General features: G+C 34.3%; 1 protein-coding gene across 8 annotated transcripts in view; it reads right to left on the bottom strand.

Moving 5' to 3' along the window:
- GRIK2 (glutamate ionotropic receptor kainate type subunit 2) overlaps positions 1-23547 on the bottom strand; it is a 365170-nt gene that overhangs the window by 233276 nt on the left and 108347 nt on the right. For 7 of the 8 annotated variants that reach the window (XR_004238656.1, XM_032101332.1, XM_032101330.1 and 4 more), the window contains 2 exons: positions 14649-14816; positions 10507-10764 (listed from right to left, as the gene is read on the bottom strand). Coding sequence is in view for 7 of the 8 variants with exons in the window: in XM_032101332.1 (XP_031957223.1) it covers positions 10507-10764; positions 14649-14816 (426 nt within the window). In the remaining variant the exon portion in view is untranslated. Of the gene's footprint in view, positions 1-10506; positions 10784-14648; positions 14817-23547 lie in introns of those variants that run through there. The other variant, XM_032101334.1, reaches the window with a different exon arrangement.

Below are 23547 nucleotides of genomic sequence, written 5' to 3'. Positions count from 1 at the left end.
TCCTCTCACATATTTCTGTATTTGGACATAATAAAAAAGTTTTCAGTCTTCATGAAAGAAACATTTATTTTGATCTTGTGTTCCCAAGGCAATTTTCTGTAAGATTTAAATTTTTAAGTTTATTCAAACCCACAAAAGCAAAACAATTTAAAGCACTATTTTGAATATGTTCATTGTTATAACTTATGGAAATATTACCTCTGCCTCTGTCAATAAATAAATAAAATTTATTTATTTATTTATTAAAAATTTATTTATTTTAAACCCATAGTTGTGTTTTTGTAATACTGAGTCTTGTTGCAGTAAGTCCAAATTCAATTACTGGCCAAAATATGGGTGAGGGCTGTAGTACAAGTTTTCCTGAAAGATAGGATAGAATCATGCATTTTGTTAACTTGCTAACATTTATTTTACTTTTCAAAAAATTAATGAAAATCTGTAATAGAATTATTTTCAAAGAACAATTACAGGTCCATTTACCAAAAAAGAATAGAATTTAACTCTCTCTCTTCAGAAAACTAGCTAAAATAATTATTAACATTCAAACTGCATAAAGACTAAAAGTGTTTGAAAGTAAAATTTTAACTTTATAACATCCTCCACACTGCTGACATATTCATATAGCACTAGAAAAATATTTTTGAACTTTATTGAATAAATGGTGCAATAACTGTCTTAGTAAAGGAATACACCAACCAGCTACATCCAAATACCACAAACAGGTTTAGCACAGAACTACTAATTGCATTTTCACTTGAAACTACTGTGCACAGCACTTGAAACACTTTGTATTTAAAAGACACTATGGAATGTGTAATCAGACACGATAATATATCTTCATTGTCCAAATTATTAGTGCTATTAATTATGATAAGTTCATCAAATTTGAATTTATTAAAGAAAGCTTAAAAAATCTATTGTCTTCAATAAAAATCTTTAATAAAAGTGTTACAATGCTGTAACCTCTCTGAACTGGTGACTGAAAAGATGTGGAACAGAACTACATGCCATTCCAGCTTATATGCATGGGAAGCTTCAAGTCCATTTTGTTCTCGTCAGCAAACATACCCCTCCTTTAGATACTCGTTCCATCCATTCCACCAAAGCAACACAGAATAATTATCAATTGATCATGCACGAGTTAGAAATGAACAAGCATAGTTTCATTTAACATTCTGTGCTAATGCCACCCCACTCTCTATCTTTGATACGATTTATGTACAAATTCATTTATTTACAGAAAAGGTACCCACCTAGCCCTTCATAAGCAACCAGTACTGCGAATTCTGCATCTGCTTCAAAGAACCAGAATGAATGCTAGCTAAAACTGCACAAGTCAAAACAGTATAAATATACAAAAGTACACACAGATGAAGTTTTCATCTGTACATAATATAAATATAAATCCAGTTTGAGGAATCACTGTCAGTGGAGTAACTTAATATTCATTTATAATTTAATGTTTCTGCACATTTGATAGAGACGTTAGTCAGCACCAGCGGTAGACAATAGTCCTGATACAGGCTTTGAAGGTCACCCTTACCTGTCCTTCTGTTCTGTCTAGGAAAAGCAGTTGGAAAACATTGATGTTGAAAAAAATTAAAGAATAAAAAAAAATAATAGTAAAAAACCCAACACCGCCCAGAAGAAACACCAACAAACCACTCAACTCAGGAGGTGGATTTTCCATAGCCTTTCAAGGACACCAGTTATTTTTTTCTATCCTAAATGTTCCTAGCTGAATCCTTTCTGCTACAGTTTTAAAAAGATGTCTAACTATTCTCTAACATAAAGGATAGTTTCTTTGTTTCCTTTCGCAAGACCTTTTTGTCCACTTCCCCTACACTAAAGTAACACTCTTACAGTCTTCTCCTCCCAGGTCATATTTTCCTTAACCTTTCCTTTCCTTCTGATCTCAAGAACCCTCATCTTTGCAAAGAGCAATGTAATAAAATGTGGTACTTTTTTTTATGCAGATGAAATTTTAATTACCTGGCAATTTCTTACACATGAAATTCCAGGTCAGATACCTGGAAGCATTCAAAGTTATGCTTTCTTTCTCATAATGCCATTGTTGTCTTATCCACACTGTGACCAAGTCTTACGCTTGAGAGAGACCTATTAAAATATTTTAACACAAATTATATTCTCTAGAGTATTGTAACTGCTGAGAGTGCCACCTGCATACATAATTTATATACTCTTCATACCAGAAAATGAACCTTGCAAGTCTATCTTTTCAGTAAGATGTAACCAATCTATTTACGTTTATTACTCTTTATTTGTATCCATTTGACAACACTTGAATGAAGTACTTATTGCCCTAATTTGCATATATGAAGGTCAACTTGAACAGTTTGGCTTTCTTAACTCAATATATATCACATCAACTGATTGTTTTCCTTGCCCACAAGGCACACTGACCTGGCAAAGGAGGAAGTTTTACATTATCTGCTCTTGATAAAAGAAACCTCTCAGTTTGCTCAAACTTAACACTTTGAGACATTTTTAGTGCTTACAAGTAAACAAGGGGTTTTTTTCCCCAGGAACAGAAGTTCAGTTAACTGGTGTATTTAAAAAAATAACAACCAAAAAAAACCCCAAAAAACCAACCCCCTCCCAAAAAAACCACAAAACCAAACCAAAGTAAACAATACAAAGCAAAAAAAAAAAAACAAAACCAACAATAATAAAAACAAAACAAAACCAACAAAACAAAACCCAACAAACAAATTCATACTACAACTTACAACTTCATTCTACCCAATTTTAAGCAGGTTCCAAGTTAGGAAGGAAGTTATTTGGAGTAGGTGGATGATTTAGATGTTAAACATAAGGAACCAGGGTAAGTGTACTTCAAATTCTGGACAAATATCAAAGTTGGGATGAACCTGAGCTTGCCTACCTTACCCAAACTCCTTGAACTTTGTCTACCATCCCTATGTTCTCAAAAGGTAATTATTAAAAGACTGAAGATCACTTCATTTTAAAGTTTTTCAAAAGTCTCTTGTTCCAATAATTTGAAAACTTAAGTCCCTTGATAATTGTTGCTTCTTTTTAATCAAGTTTGGTATTATTTACTCTTCATTTCAGAATCCAACTAATTCTGTTGGGAGAAATTACAGTTTTAACATTATTCACTTAATCATCATAGAATCATAGAATACTCTCAGCTGGAAGGGACCCACAATGATCATTGAAGTCCAACTCCTGGCCCTACACAGGACAACTCCAAGAATCTCACCACTTTCTTGAATTCTATTTAGTACATTTTGCTGCTTTGCACTTTCCTAATAATAAACCATTATTTTTCATTCCCAAGCATTGACTCACTATCAGAAATACCACAAGAACTTCTCATACATGTGCATTCAGAATTTTCAGTATTTAAAATGTCAACATACATTATAACCTCTTTCTAAGACTGTTGTAAGAGCTATGTCCTTCTGTACTTCCTTTCCCAGTAAACACCTAGTTTGATATATTTGTTGCTAGTAAAACACTGTCTTTGGCTAATTTTGTTAGATAATCCTAGAAGGAAGGGAAACAAAAGACTTTTCTGTTTATTTTTAACAGCTTAGTGATTGTTTCAAATCTTGGTCCACAGCAATGCAAATCACAACAATAATACTCTTTTGTGATTTCGTTCCTCTGTACCCCGCAGATGTCTCCTACTGTACTGTGGACTGAGCACCCCAGATTATTTTTAAGAAATCTCACCTTATTTCTGCCTGTCATCTATTATTCTTAAACAAACTTTGCCTTTCAAAACTATCAAAATTTCAAACCTGAAATATATTCTACTGCATGCCAGCCATGTCAGTTTATAAGTTTCCGTTATAGATCACAAAAATTTAAGTCTTGTCTTCTAAATTGGGATGAAATGTACTGTTATTACAGCAGTTTCAAACCTTCACATACAGCATTCTCAGCTCTCATTCCTTTCCTCTCAGAACAGACCATCGTGTATAGATGTGTTTATAAAGGAGAACAACTTTTCACGTAAATTGAGATGCTGCTTAATTCACTTATACAGAAGCAGAGACAACCAGGCCTTTTCAGACCAACACATTTTCTTTGTCTTCTCAGTTTCCAGTTCTCTCAAGTATCTTAAAGAACTTTTCTCATCTTTATAGTGCACTATGTATATTCTCCTTAAAAAGAAATTTCCTCCCTAGACAAAATTTACTTTGAATCACTTACAAGCTTTTTCTCCTTAATCCTTTAGCAATATTGCCCACCTGCCATCCCCCCACATCCATGTCACCCACAAGATATTTAATTCCCCTTAGTTTAAATTTATATTAACTGCAAAAGTAACTATCCTTCAGTAGTAGAAGTACAAGGTAAAAAAAAAGAGGAAAAAACCCAAACACAACAAACCACAAGACGTAAGATATCTGGAAATAAGCATGAAAAGTGTAATAGAATAATTCATTTGGAAGAGACCTACAACCACCATCTTGTCCAACTGCATGACCAATTCAGGGCTGAACAAGTTAAAGCAAGTTAAGGTCATTGTCCAAATGCATCTTAAACACAGACAGGCTTGGGGACATCAACCACCTCTCTAGGAAGTCTGTTACAGTGTTTGACCAACCTCTTAATAAATAAATATTTCCTAATTTCAAATCTGAACCTCCCCTGACACAGCTTTGAGCCATTCCCACATGCTCTGTCACTGGATATCAGGAAGAGAGATTAGCACCTCTCTCTCTCTTCTTCCCCTCTTCAGGAGACTGCAGAGAGCAATGAAGTCGCCCCTCAATCTCTTTTTCTCCAAACTAGGCAAGCCCAAAGTCCTCATAGGACACCATGCCTTCCAGCCCTTTCACCAGCTTTGCTGCTCTCCTCTGGACACATTCAAGTACCTTAACAATATTTTTAAATTGTGGGGCCAGAACTGCACACAAAATCAAGGTGAGGCCAAAATAACGCCAAATACAGCAGGAATTAGATAATGGGAATTTTAATACTGATCCCAAAAAAGAAATTGTCATTTTATTACAAACTAATGTGACCGGCATACCAGAGGGAAAATATCAACAAAATTACATCTTTCAACTTCCTTCATTTCAGTTAAAGAACAGGATTCAGTACTAAAGACCAACACAAAACATTTTTATTTCTGAAATAATTTCTTTCAGCTCTTACTTTGGCTTCTGTTCATAGATGTAACAGATTTTTGGTGTTTATACTCATTCACCCAAGACCAAAACAAAAGTTAATTAAGAAAAAATACCCAGAACCCTGTTTATATCAACTTGTTCTGTTGATATAGAAAAGCATCAATATATTGATATCTATACAAGTGCCACTATAATTGAAAAACACTGTCATCTAACTATTCATGGATGGTTTTTTTTAATTGTCTGAGAGTCACAAACTTATTTACAGTTTTTCTAGTCTGTTTTCTTTAGCACAGAGATTAGAATATGTACTTGAAATTAAGTTACTGTTTTGAGACCAATTAAATCCATTAGGACATGTAGCTGATGAACATATTGTCATTTTTCCACTTTTCTTTCCTAAAGACAATTGACTGTAGCAAATCTGTAAATCTGAAAGGACTTAATTAGTGTCTAGGGACAGTTTAGTGGCATTTAATTAACAGAGAGACCATAATTACTTTAAGGGGGAAAAAAGTAACCAGCCTCTCATTATATCCTGCTAGGAGGTTTTTTGGTTTTGGTTTGGTTTTTTTTGGTGGGAGGGGAGTTTGGTTGGGGTTTTTTGGGTTGCTGGGGGGTTTTTTGTTTCTTTATTTGCTTTTTAACATGAAATCCTACTTAAAAGGAATATACTTTTCCATTTAAAATTATTAAAGTAAGCAATATTTATCTTTTTTATGAAGAAAAGTGCTTTAGAGCCTCATTAAATTTTTTTTGCCTGTACAACAGATGGGCTATATTAAAAAAAAATCTTGAGAGACAAAAAAAAAAAAAGAAATTTAATCATAGAAGGAAGCAGAATGTGGTCATTATTTAAGGCAAAAAAAAAATTAAAATGATAAAAATGAGTGCACTACTATTAAAACAGAGGTCCACAAAAAAAAGACTCACACGTTTCTAATTCCCTGAAAGAGAAACTCATCAACTAGTGCCAAAATACCTACTCCATAAAATACTACAAGGGCAGAGGTTTTATTACAGTATTAAAACCTTTGTCCATTCTATGTTCATTCTTATTTCTGTTATCATATCCCCATTGTAAAAAACTGCATCTCTTCTTACCAAGACAAGGTAGAATTAACCTTTCTAGTTTATTCATCTACTTCATCTTAGTTGCACAATCTTGAGTCTGCCTTATTACACTGTACTCAACCTGATCTTTTCTCACTCCACTGTTATTGATCGTATCCCTCTAGAAGTTTCTCTGTATTTATTTCAGCATAGCACAACCTCTATTTTCTCCTGTGGCAAGTTATCTTGCATTCCTCATTACAGACTCCTGAACACAAGGCAGGTCTGACCAGCACAGAACAACCCAGTATTCTGAGGCTCAGTCTGACATGAGGAGCAATAGCTGTAATACATAGATTCATCTTCTCTGACTTAGCCACTTCTGTTTCATAAAGCTTGGGACAGGGTCTAGTTGCTACCCATAGTGCATTATAAACAACTTGTGTCTTTTCTCAAATTAAGAGTGAGATGTACAGCAACTCCTCTACTGAGAATACAGGGAGGATACTTAGATGAGGGACACAACACACTAATACCTATTCTTAGTAGTAATCTCTCAGACTATTACCAAGGGAGACTGGGATTCCAAATTTTCTCTCTTATTTCAAATTGGATTCTAAACAAGCACTGACTTTCCTGTACCACCTTCATACCACACAGTCTCAAATCAAATTAGATCCAGACCAAAAACAAATGTCTATTTCAAACATTTCACAGAACTATAAAATCATTTGGGTTGGAAGGAACCTTAAACATCATCTAGTTACAACCCGGTACCCACAGGCAGGGACACCTCATATTAATTTTTTGAAGGCAGCTACTCTGTGCATTAAAAAGCACAAAAAAACCAGTATGGAAGACTGCATCTACACTTACGTGGATCAGTCACATAAATGGCTTTCCTTCATACAAGATAGAAACCTGGGCAATTGCATAGAGCTGGACACAATGGTGCTGTTCAGGGGCAGCTGAATTGTGCACTTGGAGTATTGGTCTCTAGCATACCTCTGGGCGAGACACTAGAGTTAACCTGGGCTTTTACTGGCTGCAGAGTGTCAAATAACCACACAGCTTTTACCATTTGTTTTTATTCTATAAGATATATACCATACAGAAGGGATGTGGAACATGGACACATTTTTTTTTAGAATGCTTTGAAGCAGATGAGATATATCACCTTTATTACTGCAAATCTTTAACAATTCCTTAGAGAATTTATAAAACTGAGCCCTGACATTTAAAGATATAAAGAAATTTTTAGAAATAAAAGTAATTAAACAAATGTATGCATTCCCTCAGAGTCAACCTACAATCTTGCAGGACTTTGGCACATGGGCAAGCCCTCATAATTTATTGGAGAGCTATCCAGACCTAGTTTAGGCATGTTTTATACTTTTCTTCCTCTCTGTAACAAAAGTATGAACTCCCCTTGTATCCATGTTTACAATAGTAACAGAAATACATAAAGAAAATCTGAACCTCACAAAAAATATTCTTTTTAACAATTAAATTATCACTGAAGCTGCTATACCAATATATTATTGTCTTGATCAGGATGCCCTTTGGGGAATTGTCCATTCAGATAAAGGAAATCCATAGCTCTAAAATCATCATAAAATAAGGCTATATTATTATCCTAAACAACCTTTCGATAAAGGCATGTAAAGTGTGGGGGATTAAAAGAGAAACAAAGGAGAGGGAATTAAGAATTATATCCATCTTACATTATGGAATCACTGACCAAATGGAAGAAACAGACATAAACAGTGATAAATGCTTTGTCTTCACTGTCTTCATTTTAATAACTTGAGATTAAATCTTAAATGATACAAGTCATCCAACACAGTTTCGAAAATCTTAGTTGAAACATCATATTCAGCTCCGGTTCTAGACTCGCAACTGAATATTTTTCCTTTCCTATGACAGGAGACAACCTCTTCCTCAGGTCAAGCAACTACTTCCTTTCAAAAGGTTCTTCTCCCCTGCCTCAAAACACACAAGGTTGCACTTGAACTCCAGCAGATATAAAATCCACTTCTTTAAGACTGACAGTTTCTCATAGCTAAGAGTTGTTCCTATATGTGCTTCAAAGGCAAGTGATGCTGTGGACTTCCCAGTAGTGTCATTTGCTCTTGAAGTCCTGGAATTATGCATAGGAGATACTACTAACAAAGAGAAGTTGACAGTCTTTAAAAAGTAGAGTTTAAATTCATTTACAGCAAACACCGGAAGAAAAGAGAGAGGATAACCTTTTTAAAACGGATTAATTTTTTCTGCCTCTTCAGACAGAAATAGATTTCAAGGAAAAAAATCATGTTGTAGATGGGATTACTGTTTATCCATGGGAACAACCAGTATCATAATATGAAGGGCCTGACTACTCCAGAAATAAATATAATTTTAAAACTAATATATCCTGGAATAATTCTTTATACTTTTTAAATAGACTAAATAACTCAATCTACTAATTCATTGTGAAATTTATTTAAAATTTGTTCTAAAATAGATTATGTTTGGAGGTTTTTCTCTCTTAAATATTAACAGTAATAACAAGTAGAACAAGAAAACAATATATACAAGAAATACTTCTTTTTCATCTTCATTCCCATTTCTCTTTATGTCCTGGCTTCAAAACATACTTTATGAGAACACATCTATCAAGGCTGTTAACGACATATCTCTGGATATGGAGAGACCATTAAACATGAAATTTTTTTTTTTGGTTACTTTTTTTTGGACACTTTTTTTTTTGGGCAGAAGAGAATTACTTAAAATTATTGAGCAAAGCAGTTTCAAAGTATTAAAACGTGAATTTTCTAACTGAATTGGCTGTTTTAAGAGGTAGCCTGTTCTTGAAAAAATAGTTCGCCTCTAAATGATTTTAATCAAGTTGAAGTATTTCCAATTTATGTAAAACTAAGTCAATAACTCTGTCACCACAACTCACTTTTTTCTATCATCATATGATTAAAATTTGAGGCTTTAACTTCCTTTCCTATTTCACAACAATAATACAAATTGTTTTTTTAAAAAGAGAGAGCAAAAATGAAACAAACTACATGTTGCTCATCTTAAGTCTATAAAGCTAAACTTTAAATCAAAAGTTTGATTACCTGAGACTTTTGGTAACATCAGCCAACAAACTTCTAGTGAGGCAGCCTCTAAACTTCACTGCCTTGCATTTTTTTAAAAGGCATAAAGAAAAAAATCAGTTATAAAGATTTTTATGTACTGTCTTCTCTGCTTCCTCCTCACTTTTTGGTAGCTATACATGTATCTTATCTGAGCTTGAACAGCAAGCATTCCGTCCTGCTGTAGTAATCCTGTTTATCTAGCAGAGTTAGCCTTCCCTACAGGTAGCTTCATGTTGTTTCTTGATCTTATTTTTTTTATTTCAGATTTGGATAGATAGTAGCATCATGTAATGAGCACATCAACAGCCTTCCAGTTCAATGAACCATGAGAAGAATTGGACGCTCACTATGCTCTTTTCCTGACAATGACAGATCAACCAGCATGGAAGAAGTTAGCAGCATTTCCAATAAGATTAAATATATCCTCTTTGGCCAAGACCCTTCCTCGTATCTTCCATTTTCCTCTTAACCGAGGTCTTCCTTCTGACCACCACTAGACCTCAAATGAAATTTCAGTTTTATAGCATTTTTCAAAGGTGCCACTGTCAAGGCAAGACAGAAGGGCAAAACAAATTTTAGGGTGACCAAGGGAAAGGTAATAAACTAGTATATTTCTGCTGGAAAGTCAGGAGCTCACTTTTAACTCTTGTAACTCATCTGCAAAACATGCCTCCAAACTTCCTTTTGTTCCAATTGCTAGGAGCTGAAACCAGGGTTCCTTCTTCCCTTCTACCTGAAAAAGCAGATACTAAAATTCCGAACAAATATGGCATCTGTTTTTGAACTTCACCAACAACAGAAGCAGCACCAGAATTTAGGTTTTCTATTTCACTGGGCACACTAGTGTATCTTTCAAGTTAATGTATTTTTCTTCCAAGTTTGAGTTTTAAGTAAAATCAAAAGACATAGCTGTTAGCAACTGTTAAGACACTGCAGAAAACACAGATAGAGTGTGACCAATTTATTGACAGCTGTGAGCTCAAACACACAGAATTTGGCAACTGAAGCATACTTATGAGAATACTTATGCTAATAAGTCCACATTATTTGTTATACACTGCCTCACCAGTAAAATTCTTGCAAATTAGTTAAGATTTCTTAAATTATGAAATATGAGTAGTGACACTCTTCCTGCCTCTCTTTGTGTGTCTGTGAATATATCTGCACACAGTCTAATACTTTGGCCTTACCAGTGCTGTCATCATAAACAACAGTAACTGTTTTCCACTTGAAGAACTGCACAAGGTCAAGGATGGCACGGCTGAGTGAAGAGAAATCCGGATAGAGGCTGACATAGAAGGAGTCCTTGTTGTCAGACACTTGATGTTTCCAGCGGGTCTGGATATGTGGAACTCCCAAAGCATTGCAGATGGATTGCACAGCATTAGCTGAGGAGCTATGAGATGGTCCGAAGATGGCTGCCACCCCAAGGGACAGCTGATCGCAGGCTGAAGAGGAGACAGAAGTCTGTCAATGATGAGAGGAAAAAAGGCAGTGTGCCAGAAGGTATTGCACAATTCACATTAAACAAAAGGCACTCCATGAAATATAACTGTCTTATTGACAGAGCTCCCTTCTAGTGTAACACTTTCACTTACACATTTCAACTTTGGAATACACTTCCAAGTTTTCACTTCAAACTGATGAATATCGACTTTTAACATCTAAATAGTGCTCAGCTATGTTTGAAAAAGCACTTCTGTCTCAGTAGAAGTCACAAAGGCGAGCAATTGTGTGTCTTTTAAAAAGCACTGATTAAAAAAAAGAGGTTTATGCTTAGCTGCATCTTACATTTGGAAAAGGGTCAAATAGGACAGTATCCTAATCTAGGTTGTTTAAATGTTAACTTCTTCCTCAATCAATCAACGTTACTTCTACTGAGGTCCTAATTACTCAGAAATTTTACATGTGAAGTAACTTCTAGTTAATTATTAGGCACAGGGTTAATTTCATTGAAATGGACATTTGAATTTCTGTATCTGAAAGTAAGCATGTTGACTAGTACAGTTTAAGGACCAACATTTTCCCGAAAATTAAACTGCCATCTGTTAGTGAAAAAAATTCAGTGTCCTTTCTCAAAAACTGGAAATGCTCAGTTTTGATGTACTTGTACGAGTATATAAAACTGGCCCTGAGAGTCACTGACATGATACTGCTGTATTCAAGTGGTTCAGCTTCCTGTTCTTTGATGCAGGGTGGTCCTACCTAAATTGTTCATTAGCAGTCTCTGGTCTGTGTTATCTCCCACAGCATACTCCACTATCATCTTGTCGAATTTTAGTTAGGATATGCCAAAAAGAAGGCAGGAAAAAATAGTCAATACTGAAGACCAGAGTTTTGTCCAATGCCCTGCTCCTATGTCATTCATTACCATAGGCATAAATTTTACGAGCATGCAGCTCTGAAAAACAGACTCTGTCTTCTAGGAAAACAACTCATTTGGTAGAGAGAAGTAATGAAAACCAAACTAGACATGAGTATTTGTATGGGGTTTGATTAATTCTGTTACTCCACCATCAATGCTCCTGACAGCTGAGGAAACAAGCAGTAGAAACACATCTTGCTGCATTGCTTTCCTCATCAATTCAAAATTAATTGTTTTGTTGTGCACATTCTTTTCAATTTGATGAAAATATTCCTAAGTCTTTCAAGTGCATTCCAGAAACTATGCTGGCACACCTTCTTATTGCTGCAGAACACCGGTGGTTTAAATAAACTTGTCAGACACACAGGATCTTCATTGCTATTCGGTGTGTTGCCTAAATGACTAGCTCAATAAAAAAACATTTATGCTAATATTGCCCTTCCTAAGAGTAATCAACAAGCTTTATGCAAATGTCAGTAAATGGGATCACTAACAACAGCAATAGCTACCAGATGGCTTTTCAATGGATTTTTTTTTCCTCTTTCTAAGATTTGAATAATGCTTTCACACGTGATTTAATATGGCACTAGCTGTATCAGACGCATACCAATTTTCCTAGCACATTGAGGGGTATTTTATTGCATTTACATTATCCTTCACTAAAACAGTAGCTTGGAAATATCATCTTGCCTTCAGGTTGCTTTTTCATATAGTACCTTTAAAAATCCATTAATAAGTCATCTATATTCAACTTCAAAAGTATATGTTAATAAGAGGTCTAAACAGGCTATTTTTGATGCAGAGCCTGCCTGCTCACTAATGGACATGATAATGAACCACAAAAATGAGTCAAATGCTTAAACATCATTGTTAAAATTCTGCTTTGGATCCATCATAATAAAATGAACCATTTTGTGTTAACCTTTAGTCTTTGATTCTGAACTAAAGCACCTGTGAGCACAAATGCAGTTGTCTGTATTGTGAATTGATGATGCAAAAAGCTATTAGCACTGGAAGATTACACAGATTTTGATATACCCTGACCAGTTACAAATAAAGTGTTGCATTCTCATCCAAGATGCAAGTGGGAAAAAATAATATATGCAATCCATTCAATTTATCTAATCAATAGCATGTTGCCATTCTAACTTCAGCTATTATAGTCTATGTTGCTAAGAATTAGCAACATAATATTAGGGCTAGCAAACCCCAAGTGAAGGCTAAAAGTAGTTGCACTTTCTCAGGAAAGAGTTAAAGAATTAAAGAGCTTAGGAGAAATTTCTCTGCTCTCTACATCCTCCCTCAGGAATGGGGAGAAACTGCCCCATTAGATTTCACAAGTCAGCATGTGCAGGAGTCAGGACGCAGTTGAATTTGGAAGGTGAGAAGGCAAGGCAAATGAAAGAAACAGATTTAAGAATCAGCCCGTTATACACTGTTGGCTGAGATGGAAAGGAAAGAGTAGTCTCTCTCAAAACCTGCTTTAATCAATCATCCAAAATAACTCAAAGATACACTATTACAATAAGTATTTTTGCCTCTTTCTTCTACCATACACGCTACCCTGCAAAGAAACCGGCTTGCTAAGCATAAATATTTTGTCTATAATTTTTCATAAATCAAAGCATCTTTCAATGACCACACTGTATTTCTATACAAATAAGGATACTCTCTTTTCATGCCTAACAAGTCTCTATATTTGAATTATTTGTCAAATAAGCAGATAAAACAGGTTAGCAAGATTAAGTCTGTTGATCTGTTATAGTAAAAGAGAAAAAAATTCCCCTTAAGTTCTAAACTGAATATTTAATCAGTATTAAATTCCACTTTTAAGACATCTTTCATGTACATTCATCATGACACAGGAGCTTTCCCTTATGTATAATTTCTAATGTTGTATCAAATGTTTTCACTCTTCTTAGCCCACTATAACACCAAAAATCCCTTATTGTATAAAGCTTCCTGTCTTCAGTGCTTGGTAGAGACATGTTGGGACCAGACCACTTGGCAGATTTAGGCTAAAAACCTGCCATAAGTAACACCAATTGGATGCTGGCCTTCAATTCTTTCACCCTTCTTATTTTCTCTTTACATATAACATCCATATGAAATTTGCTCTTCAATTTATAAAAAAATGTTTTTAAAGAGCATTTAATACAATGCAAAATTCAGTCCTACTGAGTTTTGACAGGAAGCTTCATATTTTCTTCCATAAATACATACTGAACTTTTTGGTGTTTGCACTTTTTAGGATACAGCAATGATGCAGAAACTTGTCCCTGACTTAAATGTAAAGCAATCTGAAAATTTGGCTTTTTTTGAGAATCAAAGATTTTAAAATTTAGGAAAAGTATTCAAAATTATTTTAACTTTTAATTCTTCTGTAAACATATCATTTACATTTAGGAGAAAAGAGGTTAACTCAGACCGAGACATCCCTGATAGTGATAGGCTTAAGAATAGACTTAATATTAGGCTTAGTTTTATGCCATGCTGATATAAGCTGCACAAAATTACAACTACTACTTCCCTTTTGAAGTCCATGCATGATTAACTGTATAAAGGCATTTGTGAAGATGTACTTAAAATGATTGAATGCTTAAAATTGAATCCCAGGTTCAGCAGAATTTGGGGGAACTTGGCATTTTGCTGGATAAAGTCTGGAGATAGTGTTTTCTCACTCCAAAGGAGCTGATCTCAGAAACATCCAAGTCACAATGTTCAGCAAAATTTATTTCAGATTTTAAATATTTAAGGCAATAGATTTTAGATAGGGTCAGTGGGAGCAAAAGTGGCGGTGTACTGTCAAACGGTTACCACTACAACCTTTAATAAAGCAGCTCTTTAATGTCAGCAGCAATAATGTCACAGTCTCATTGCACATGGCTTCGTTGGATAGACATTTTTTCAGGTAAGTAAACTGAATCCTAGTTCTTCATTAAAAAAATTAATTATGCAAAAGGTTACCTTTTTTGGATGCTTCAAAACTGTCATAGAGATTTATCTTTTGTGTGTCGTATGTTAATGTGGTGTTTGGCAGAAGAGTTCTGTTTCTGTTGATTGTGTTCACAGCAAATCTGAAGGCTAATTCTTCTGCTCCCATTGGACCAGATTCCACACACTCAAAAATGCCTCCTGGTAGAGGGACAAAGACAAAAGAAAAAAAAATTAGTAAGCAAAAAGGGCATAAAATAACATCTTTAATCATCTTTTTGGAAAAGATCCATCAGCCTGAAATATTTAATTTAATAAACCTGGTACAGTGTAACTCATGATTTTTATGAGCTTTGAGTCAGACAATAAATAAACCAGCAAAAATTAGGACTTACTTTGAAGAAACCCTGTTCGTTTTTTTCCATACAATACTCATTTTAGCATTGTGAATTGAAAAAATCTACCTTTATACATTAACCACAAAATTTAGAAGAAAAACAGGAGAGAGATGAAGGGTATTTAATTATTACATAGCTACTATTACTAAAGTTACTATTTTATACAGCTAAACTTGAAATGAATACATTTGCCCCTTTCAGATCTTTCACAACCTATGTGTGTGTGGCAGATGGAAAGGAGACTTCTGGATTCTGACTTTCTACTTATAATACATGAATAATGAATGACAGTTCACTGGAAAAAAAAACATACAAAGGAGCATGGAGCTGGGATGCCTCAAATTGCCTCCAGAAATCAAAATTATATTTTAGCATGACTGTTCGATTGAACTGATAAATATGTTGAGCAAAAAGTTCAGATTTTGCTCTTTTGCCCTGAACTGCATGTAGATGCTAACTTCATTGTCAGTAAATACAGGAATCCTGCATAACCTCCATTCTGCAATGAAACCATCCCACATACGGCATGCTACCAATATATGTAGGATAAGCCCCAAGCAACAAAGAATTTCTAGAACACTTCTGAGCCAACCTTAATCATAAATGAAACAAATATGTTTGTGACACAGTGCTGCACTTCAGCTTTTCCCATTGAGATATCATTGCCCATGGAATGTAAATTTATACATACTTTGGGGTAGTATAATTTATTCTTGGATCTGGAAAGGACAAGAGTATTGTGACAATAAACATAATTTGAAGATATGTCCTTACGATGGTGACATGGAATGCCTCTAAAATGACCAGCATCCTTACAGTCGCTTCAGCCCTCATGCTAACAGCCATCTGGCAATACTGAGGGACAGACAATGGCCATCGTTTCAGGATCACTAATTACAAGCCAAGCATTGTGCCTCTGAAAGAAAGCATTCACTCTCTCCTACCTTGTATTTATTCATTTCCAATGTTGCCACTTGGACTTGAACTGCCCAAAAAAAATTTATTCAACACCGCTACTTTCCCAGAAAGAAGCTCTCAGAATCTGAATATCCAGCGACTGGATCAAACTGAACTTCAAAAACTGCAGTCAGTTTGTAAACAGTCTTGTGAGTAACCAAGCAGATAAACTGTTGGTAAAGCAAAAAGTTGTGTATTTAGTATTTACTGATAATATTAAATATAAAAGGCTTTTCATTTTGCAAATCTCCTGCCTCTTGCAACCCATTTCTCACTACAGAATTGAGGGGTTAACCTTTTTTTGCTGCGGATAATTTTAATTTCTGGCAAGAGCCATAGGAGCAGATGCTCATATAATACTACTTTAACAGCACAAGCCCTAACCACTGAGATAAGATGTTACTAATAATTATTTAAGCGTTAGTCATTTCAAACTGGAAAAGAGGCAATGATGGGAAAGGCAGACTCTTAAGAAAAGATTAAAAATCTAGGGAAATCCAAACTGATTGAGCATAGAATACACACACACACACACATATATATATATATATATATATATATAAAATAATCAGTAACCAATATTTACAAAACTGGAGGAGCTAAAGCTAAAGAAACTTAGATAATTTTCAAGTAAATATATAAGCCTCATACAATTTAAAACTGAAAAGAATGACCATGTTTATTCGCACAATAATGGAATATGAACATGAAAGGCAACCTACTGCTTTTGAAGTTAATGGGAGTGCTCTGTTCAGGGAAATATATTCTAATAGACAAGATTATGTTCTGCTAAGACTTATAGAATCTAAACATTGCCATTCAAATGGTGACATATAGGAGGATAGTATTTTGATTTGGGGAAAATATTTAAAAATTGTTGCAGGAATTTAAAAATTATTAGTAAATTATAAGTGTAGATATTCAGAGAAAATAAAAAGACATTTCCATAAACAAAATTAAAATTAAGATAGATTTCACAGGTTTTTCAAAGACATCTGAAGGGCAGTTATTCAAATATATTTGAATAAACCAGTATCATACAAACAATTACAAAAAAAATATTATATCCTGAGATAAAATGCCTCAATAAAAAGAAATAAACATTACAGTATCTTTCTCCTCCTGAAGTTTTTACAATGGAAGATTTCTTCCGTAATTTCAATGTGTCTGAAGCTCAAGACAATCTTCCTTCTTTATTCTTGCATTTTTCATTATTCTGATTTCTAAATCCTCGGGACAGGGACTTCCATGTCAAGAATGCAGGCACTACTTCCAGCATAAAAAAAATAAAAAATGAAATTTTATTTTGACCTTGCATATCTAGGTAACTCCTAATGTTAGTGGCAGTCCACCATATAGTAAGACAATTTTTTGAAGATGGTATATCCTGTGAGTGGCCATGATATGTAACTGCCCACACGCACCATTCAGTGGTTTCTTCCCTCACTCACTGACTTATTCTCCGTCCCTGTGATAGAAAAAACCAAACCTGGCATCATGTGATCTGTTTGTTTTGGGGTATATTTCCATTTCTAAGGAAAAGAGAAGTAGAATAACCTGTTTCTGTTGGTCTATGATTAGGATATTTTGCTCGGAGGAAAGAAAACATATCTTCTGCTCCTGAATGTTTTCATATTTTACACTAGGTAGACACTGAAATTAAAAATAAGAACCCTAGAGGAATATAAATTAGACCATATATTTGAAGTTTCCTGACTATTTTCTAACCTGTAAGTTGTAAGAAATCCACTAGGTTCCTTTAATTTCAGTTTAGTAAAATATATAGTAAAATATTTTGGATGCTGGCAGATTCACCTTAACCTTCACACTAAGAGACTCAAATCAACTGATTCTCAAAAGTGCTCCATGTCCTACTAATTTTCAAAATGTCTGAAAATGCCAGGTTCCTCAGTAGTGAATACAGCTTTGGCCAACCTGATAACAGCACACAGGGCAGCACCATTGTTTAATTGAATGTCTAAACAGTTTAAATTGAACTCGCCCACTAAGCAGAGCAGCAGCTTAGACAGACACACGTCTGCGTTCTGAATATCAGAACATATTAAAAAAACAGTTCCTCATTCTCCAGATGGAGAAACCTTGTAAGTGTGCTTGGAAGTCTGTGTATTAGATGTTTCCAGGATGCTCAGCAAAGAGACACAAATGAGTTTAAGCCTTGACAAGAACGAGAAGTTTTAAATTGTGCTTTTCCATTGCTGCATAAGAAATAGAAACTTATTCAGTAACTTTAAACTGACTATTTTGTTCCTATATTTGTTACTGAGTATGTATATAACAGCAAAAAAACCCCAACTTTGAGAATTTTAAAGACAATGTCACACAAATCCACTGGCTTAATACTGGGAGACAAGCCATTAATTTCATCGCACTTTTTTAAAAAATGGAAAGGAAAATAAAATAATTGGCTTTCCAGTTCAGATATACTCAATTATGAAGGGATATTGGTATCCTGAAGCTGCCATAGCATATCCTGTCATGTTGTTCCCTCCCAGGCAGGCTGTTCTTTACTGCTGCTTTACTTTGTATTCAGGGCAGCCTTATTAATAATCAAATTGAGGAATGCACGGCAAGCCTTCAGATAAGCAGACTGAAGAGTCATAAGTCTTGCCATTGGTATGTGGACAAGCAACCATACCAATTCCTATCTCTCTCTAACAGCTCAAAAAATGCAGGTGTTGGGATTTGGGGTTTTTTTAACAGAGTTTATAGACCCATGATAGGCAGAAACATTAGTTCTCAGACACAACCAGCAGCACATCCTGGAGGAATAGGCTGCAATTCCACTTCTACCTCAAAACAGAGAGAGAAAACATAAAAGGAGTAAAAAAAATATATAAGTAAGTCTTAACTTGTTTCAGTGGTCTCATATGTGGCTTCTTCATTTACAGTGTTAATGATAAGGCAGTTTGTCTCTGCCCTATAATAGTGACACCAGGGAATATGGGATCACGCATCTACAGCTCAATCTGCAGCCCGTGAAGTTTTATAGGCTGTGTACAGTAGGTGACTGCTGTATAGATGAGCACTTCCAATTTTTACTGTCACAATAACCACTTAGATAAAGCTCACCCGATTTTTAGGATGGATCAACACCTGAAGAATCATAATGATGAGGAATATTTCAGACATACCAATCCAAGCCAGATAAGCAAGAGCAATTGAAAAATATTCTCTAAATACTGCATCTTTGAAGTGACGTCTGGGATAATTCAAATTTCCTGTTAAGGTTGATATGAAAGAACTGCTTTTAGTGTACCTGAAATCCACTAGGATTTTTCATTAGCTGTCTCTATTGAACAAAATATTTATATGACCAAGTTCTTTTACCATAACAAATAGGAAAAAGTCAATAACCAATGTAATACTGATATGATAACAGTTTCTTCAGAAACAAAAACCATTGGAAAAAAAAATAGTAATATTTTACCAAAAAGGATATGATGTAGATGTCCTTACTATTTTCCAAGGAAACAGAAAATCTAAAATAGTTTATAATTATGCAAGTCCAAAAAAATTTGTCCTGAAATTGTTCAAATGAAAAAGTCTGCATTTTCCTTCAAAAAACTGTAGTAGAATTGACATTTGTTTTTTACAAGTCATCCTGGTTTTCCCCAGTTTTCAAATAATTTTCTTAAACACAAAATCCAGAGGAAAAAAAAGTCAGCTTGCTACATGTCTTGGCGAAAATTATTCCCCCCCAAAAAATGTTCCTGCTCTAAAGTACCTAATTTCACAAATAATAGGTTAACCCTCTGAATGATTCAATTTTCCATTTCTATTCCACAACAGGGCCCCCTTGGAAGATCACCATCTTGTGTATTTTGTATTATCGTCTCCATGTAACATCTGACAAAACCCAGCAGAAAGTACAAAACTGCTTAACTGCACAAACCACTAGATAACTAAAAGTTCCAGAATAAGTTATTAGGAAATCTCTGCTCTTCTTACATGTACAGAACTTTTGAAATAGTGTCATAGCATGAAACCTGAGCTACTGTTACCTACTTGAAAAAATCCTCATTCAAGCGAGCTTCAAAAGTATCCAAGTAGGACTCCAAACAAGCTAATAGCTTATCTGGCTAATATTAAATCAAAGAATTTCTCCTTTGTTTCTAGAACAGTCACAGTCACCTGTTTGTTTCATTAGAAATGAATGCTATCTAATTACAGCTGCAGGCTATTTTGCAGTCTGTGCCCTCTGAAAAATTAAACCCTTAAACATGTAACAGAAGGCCACATTACCTCAGATCATAATCTATCAAATCAGGCGAAATGAAGCTTACAGACTACTTGAAATTACTTAGTCTAAAATAACTGCTTTTAATAATATTGCAAATGTATGAACTATTCACACAAAATTAAAACTTCCATGGTTTTTAAATGTGGAACCAGGATACAAAAATTAAAAAATCATTCACACATAACATTTTTCACATTAACAAAGTTATGGAAAATGTAACATTAATCTTATTTTTAACTGTGATTTCCTTGAATGGAGATATAAAATTAAGTTTCTTTTTTTCTAATATCAAACCAAGTGGATAGAGGTCTTGCACATACACACACTACTTATTAATAGCTATACATTTTTTAACATCAAGCCATATTATCAACATGCACCAATCTGCACAAATTTACTGACAGTTATGAAGATCTTTATTAATATGTTATAAAAACTAGCATCTGTCACATGTGACATGAACACTATTTTTTAATGATATACTAACTCTTTAAACATAGTAATGTAAACCTCTCTCTTAGGTAACATTAAAAATGGGACTGAGAGCCTGAAGAAAAATTGATATTAAAGCCCAATAATATTTCTTCCCATCATTTTACTTCGAAAGCATACAAATATATTTAAATTTTAATACTAAATTTATATTAAGTTCTATAGGAACTTTGAATCTAAGATAATTATGTTGCTCAGATCTAATCCTGATGTGACAAACAGAAATCTCTTTTTTTTATTATTTCACATTCAGAAAACATGAACTCTCAGACAGGTTTTGTTTAATTAGATGGAAAATTTGGGAGAAAGGAGTAACTGCTATCTGTGATAAACAACTTTTTAAAAAACTGTTTCAAGACAGAATGCAAGCAATTCTATCTGGTATTATACAATTAAAATATATGTTATATCTGACATGTTCCAATTTTGAAACTGGCCATTTGGTAATCAGAGCCAGTGATTGTGCAAGGAGGTACTACATGGAGAAGATAATAAGTCAAAAGCACATTACTGAGAGCTCAGAGGATGGTATTACACTACAGACATTTACAGAGACGGAACTGATGGCTTTTTGGAAGTGTGAATGGACTACACTTCTCCAACAGAGGTATAGCCAGAAGGCAGTGAAGAGGCTCATCCAAAACACCCAGTATCACTGACATGGCATGTGTGGTACTGCAAGGAGTGGGCATGGTAGGTGCTGAGCTACAGTGACTGATCGAGGCTGCTGGCTGAAGGCATTTCGGCCCTAACCAAGTGTGCTATTCACTGTACTGATAATCCTCTTTCAGGTCCTGTTATGGATTTGAAAGCTATAGAGGCAGTTCAAAGAACTCCTTAAAGGTTGATAGCTTAAACTTGTGCTTCCTATAAATACAGAACAAAATTACATCTTAGCCATTTCTGTCTGGAACAGGATTTAAGAAATCGAATCACTTTCAGACAAGATGTTAAAAATTAATGAAAAATTTTCTTCTTTACAATGTTTTCCATAAAGTAATGTAGTTTATGGAATTATAGATTTAGAATAAAGTAATGTGAATCTGAACCATACCATGTTTTTATTACTTCTTTTCAAAATTGTATTGAAAGCTTTCTGAATCTCACAACAGGAAAAATTGAAAAGGATTACTTGACAAAGAAAATGCTGGTTATTTGATTTTGAAGCTGGTTTTATGTGGGTAAGGCACTGTGGAAAAAGACAGCACTCTTCAGCAGTAACCTTTATCCATTCTGAGTGCACATAAGGTTTGGAGGAAGGAAGCAGGATCTGGAATTTTAGGGGTTTACTTTAATTGCTACTGATTTCCTGCACTATATTGGACAAGAAGCTTTTCCTAAAAATAAATATTTCATCCCAAAACATCTCGACATTGCAATACAGGCACAATTATTGTAAAATCTAACATGTTTTGAAATAAGATACAATTTCTGTTAAAGGCATTCATGGAATCAGTGTATGAAGGCATGATCATGGGATCCTGCAAATTTTGCACTATAAAAACTATTAACTTCAGCATCTAAGTTATATTTGAATTGATATTTTAGTGTAGTTGCATGAAACTGACAACTTTAAGGCATGTCAAAATCCTTTTAGGATTTGAATTATCCACTAATTTAATACAAATAAAACTGTATCTTTTCTGATTCTGCAATAAAGAACAGGCTAAATAATCAGTCAATGTTAAGTTTATGTTGCTAATGTTAAATAACAAAAGATGGAGTTTGGTTTGTTTTTCTTAAATGTAAGGAAATAATACGGAGTCATATGAGGACATAGTAACTGTGGATCTCATTTGAACAAAAGTTTCCTTACCTTATAAAACTGGTGAAAAATGTTTTAAAAGCTAAGTACATACAAATGATAAGTATCTTCAAAATTGTTTTAAATGTAACTGGAATTCTACCATCTTCGAGTCAGATGTGACAAACAACTCACATCAGAATCTTCCCTTTCATCAGCATGGTTCCAAATATGCTTAGAAAATAAATAAATAAACACAGCTTTAAAAGATATTACTAGGCTGAAATACGCATTATACTAATAAAATACCTCTTTTGACAGCATCTCTATGACTGTCACTCCTCTCAGTCAGAATATCAATAGAGCACGAGTAAAGATGACAGATAAAATAACAATACCTGAACACATTCTTCTACAGTTTTAGAATCTACTATCCATAAGATTTCTTCCTACTTCAAGGGATGTACATTAGCTTTCTCTGACATGCTAAGCAATGTATTACAGAATACACTTGATAATATCAATGTAATTATCACACTCACATAATAATTAGCCTCTCATGATTCACAGTAACAAAAGGAAACAAAATACTAAATTCAGTCTGACTACAAAAGTGGCCTCAGGAGATTTTACTAAAACGTGCTTTTCCTTACTTTGGGTAACAAAATGTTTTGAACTGCCTTAAAAAAACGTGTTTGTTTCTTTCCCTTTTTTTTTTTCTAGAGACAGTGAATACCCAGATGAAAAGCTTCTAAGTATCCATGAAGAAAACTTTTTTCTCCAAAACTTCTTTAAATGAGATAATATGCAAACTTAAATGCCTAAATTTTACAGAAATAGTCTTACACTGGCCGTTATGAAAGTTTTATGTCTGCTTATAGGCTACTTGCTAGGCATTTACCATCTTCTAACTTTCCTACTTATAAGTCTAAAGATAAATCATAAACCATTTCATTTCATTCTAGAAAGAGTCATAAAATGTATTAAAACACTGACACAACCAGTCCTCTAACCTCATCATACAAACCATAGAAAAAGGCTAACAATATTGCATCAGGACAGGATTTCTATTTTCCATTA

The sequence above is a fragment of the Corvus moneduloides genome, chromosome 3, assembly GCF_009650955.1.
Source record: "Corvus moneduloides isolate bCorMon1 chromosome 3, bCorMon1.pri, whole genome shotgun sequence".
NCBI lineage: Eukaryota > Metazoa > Chordata > Aves > Passeriformes > Corvidae > Corvus > Corvus moneduloides.
Note: the sequence above shows the minus strand (reverse complement) of the source record. Positions and strands in the feature narration are given on the sequence as shown.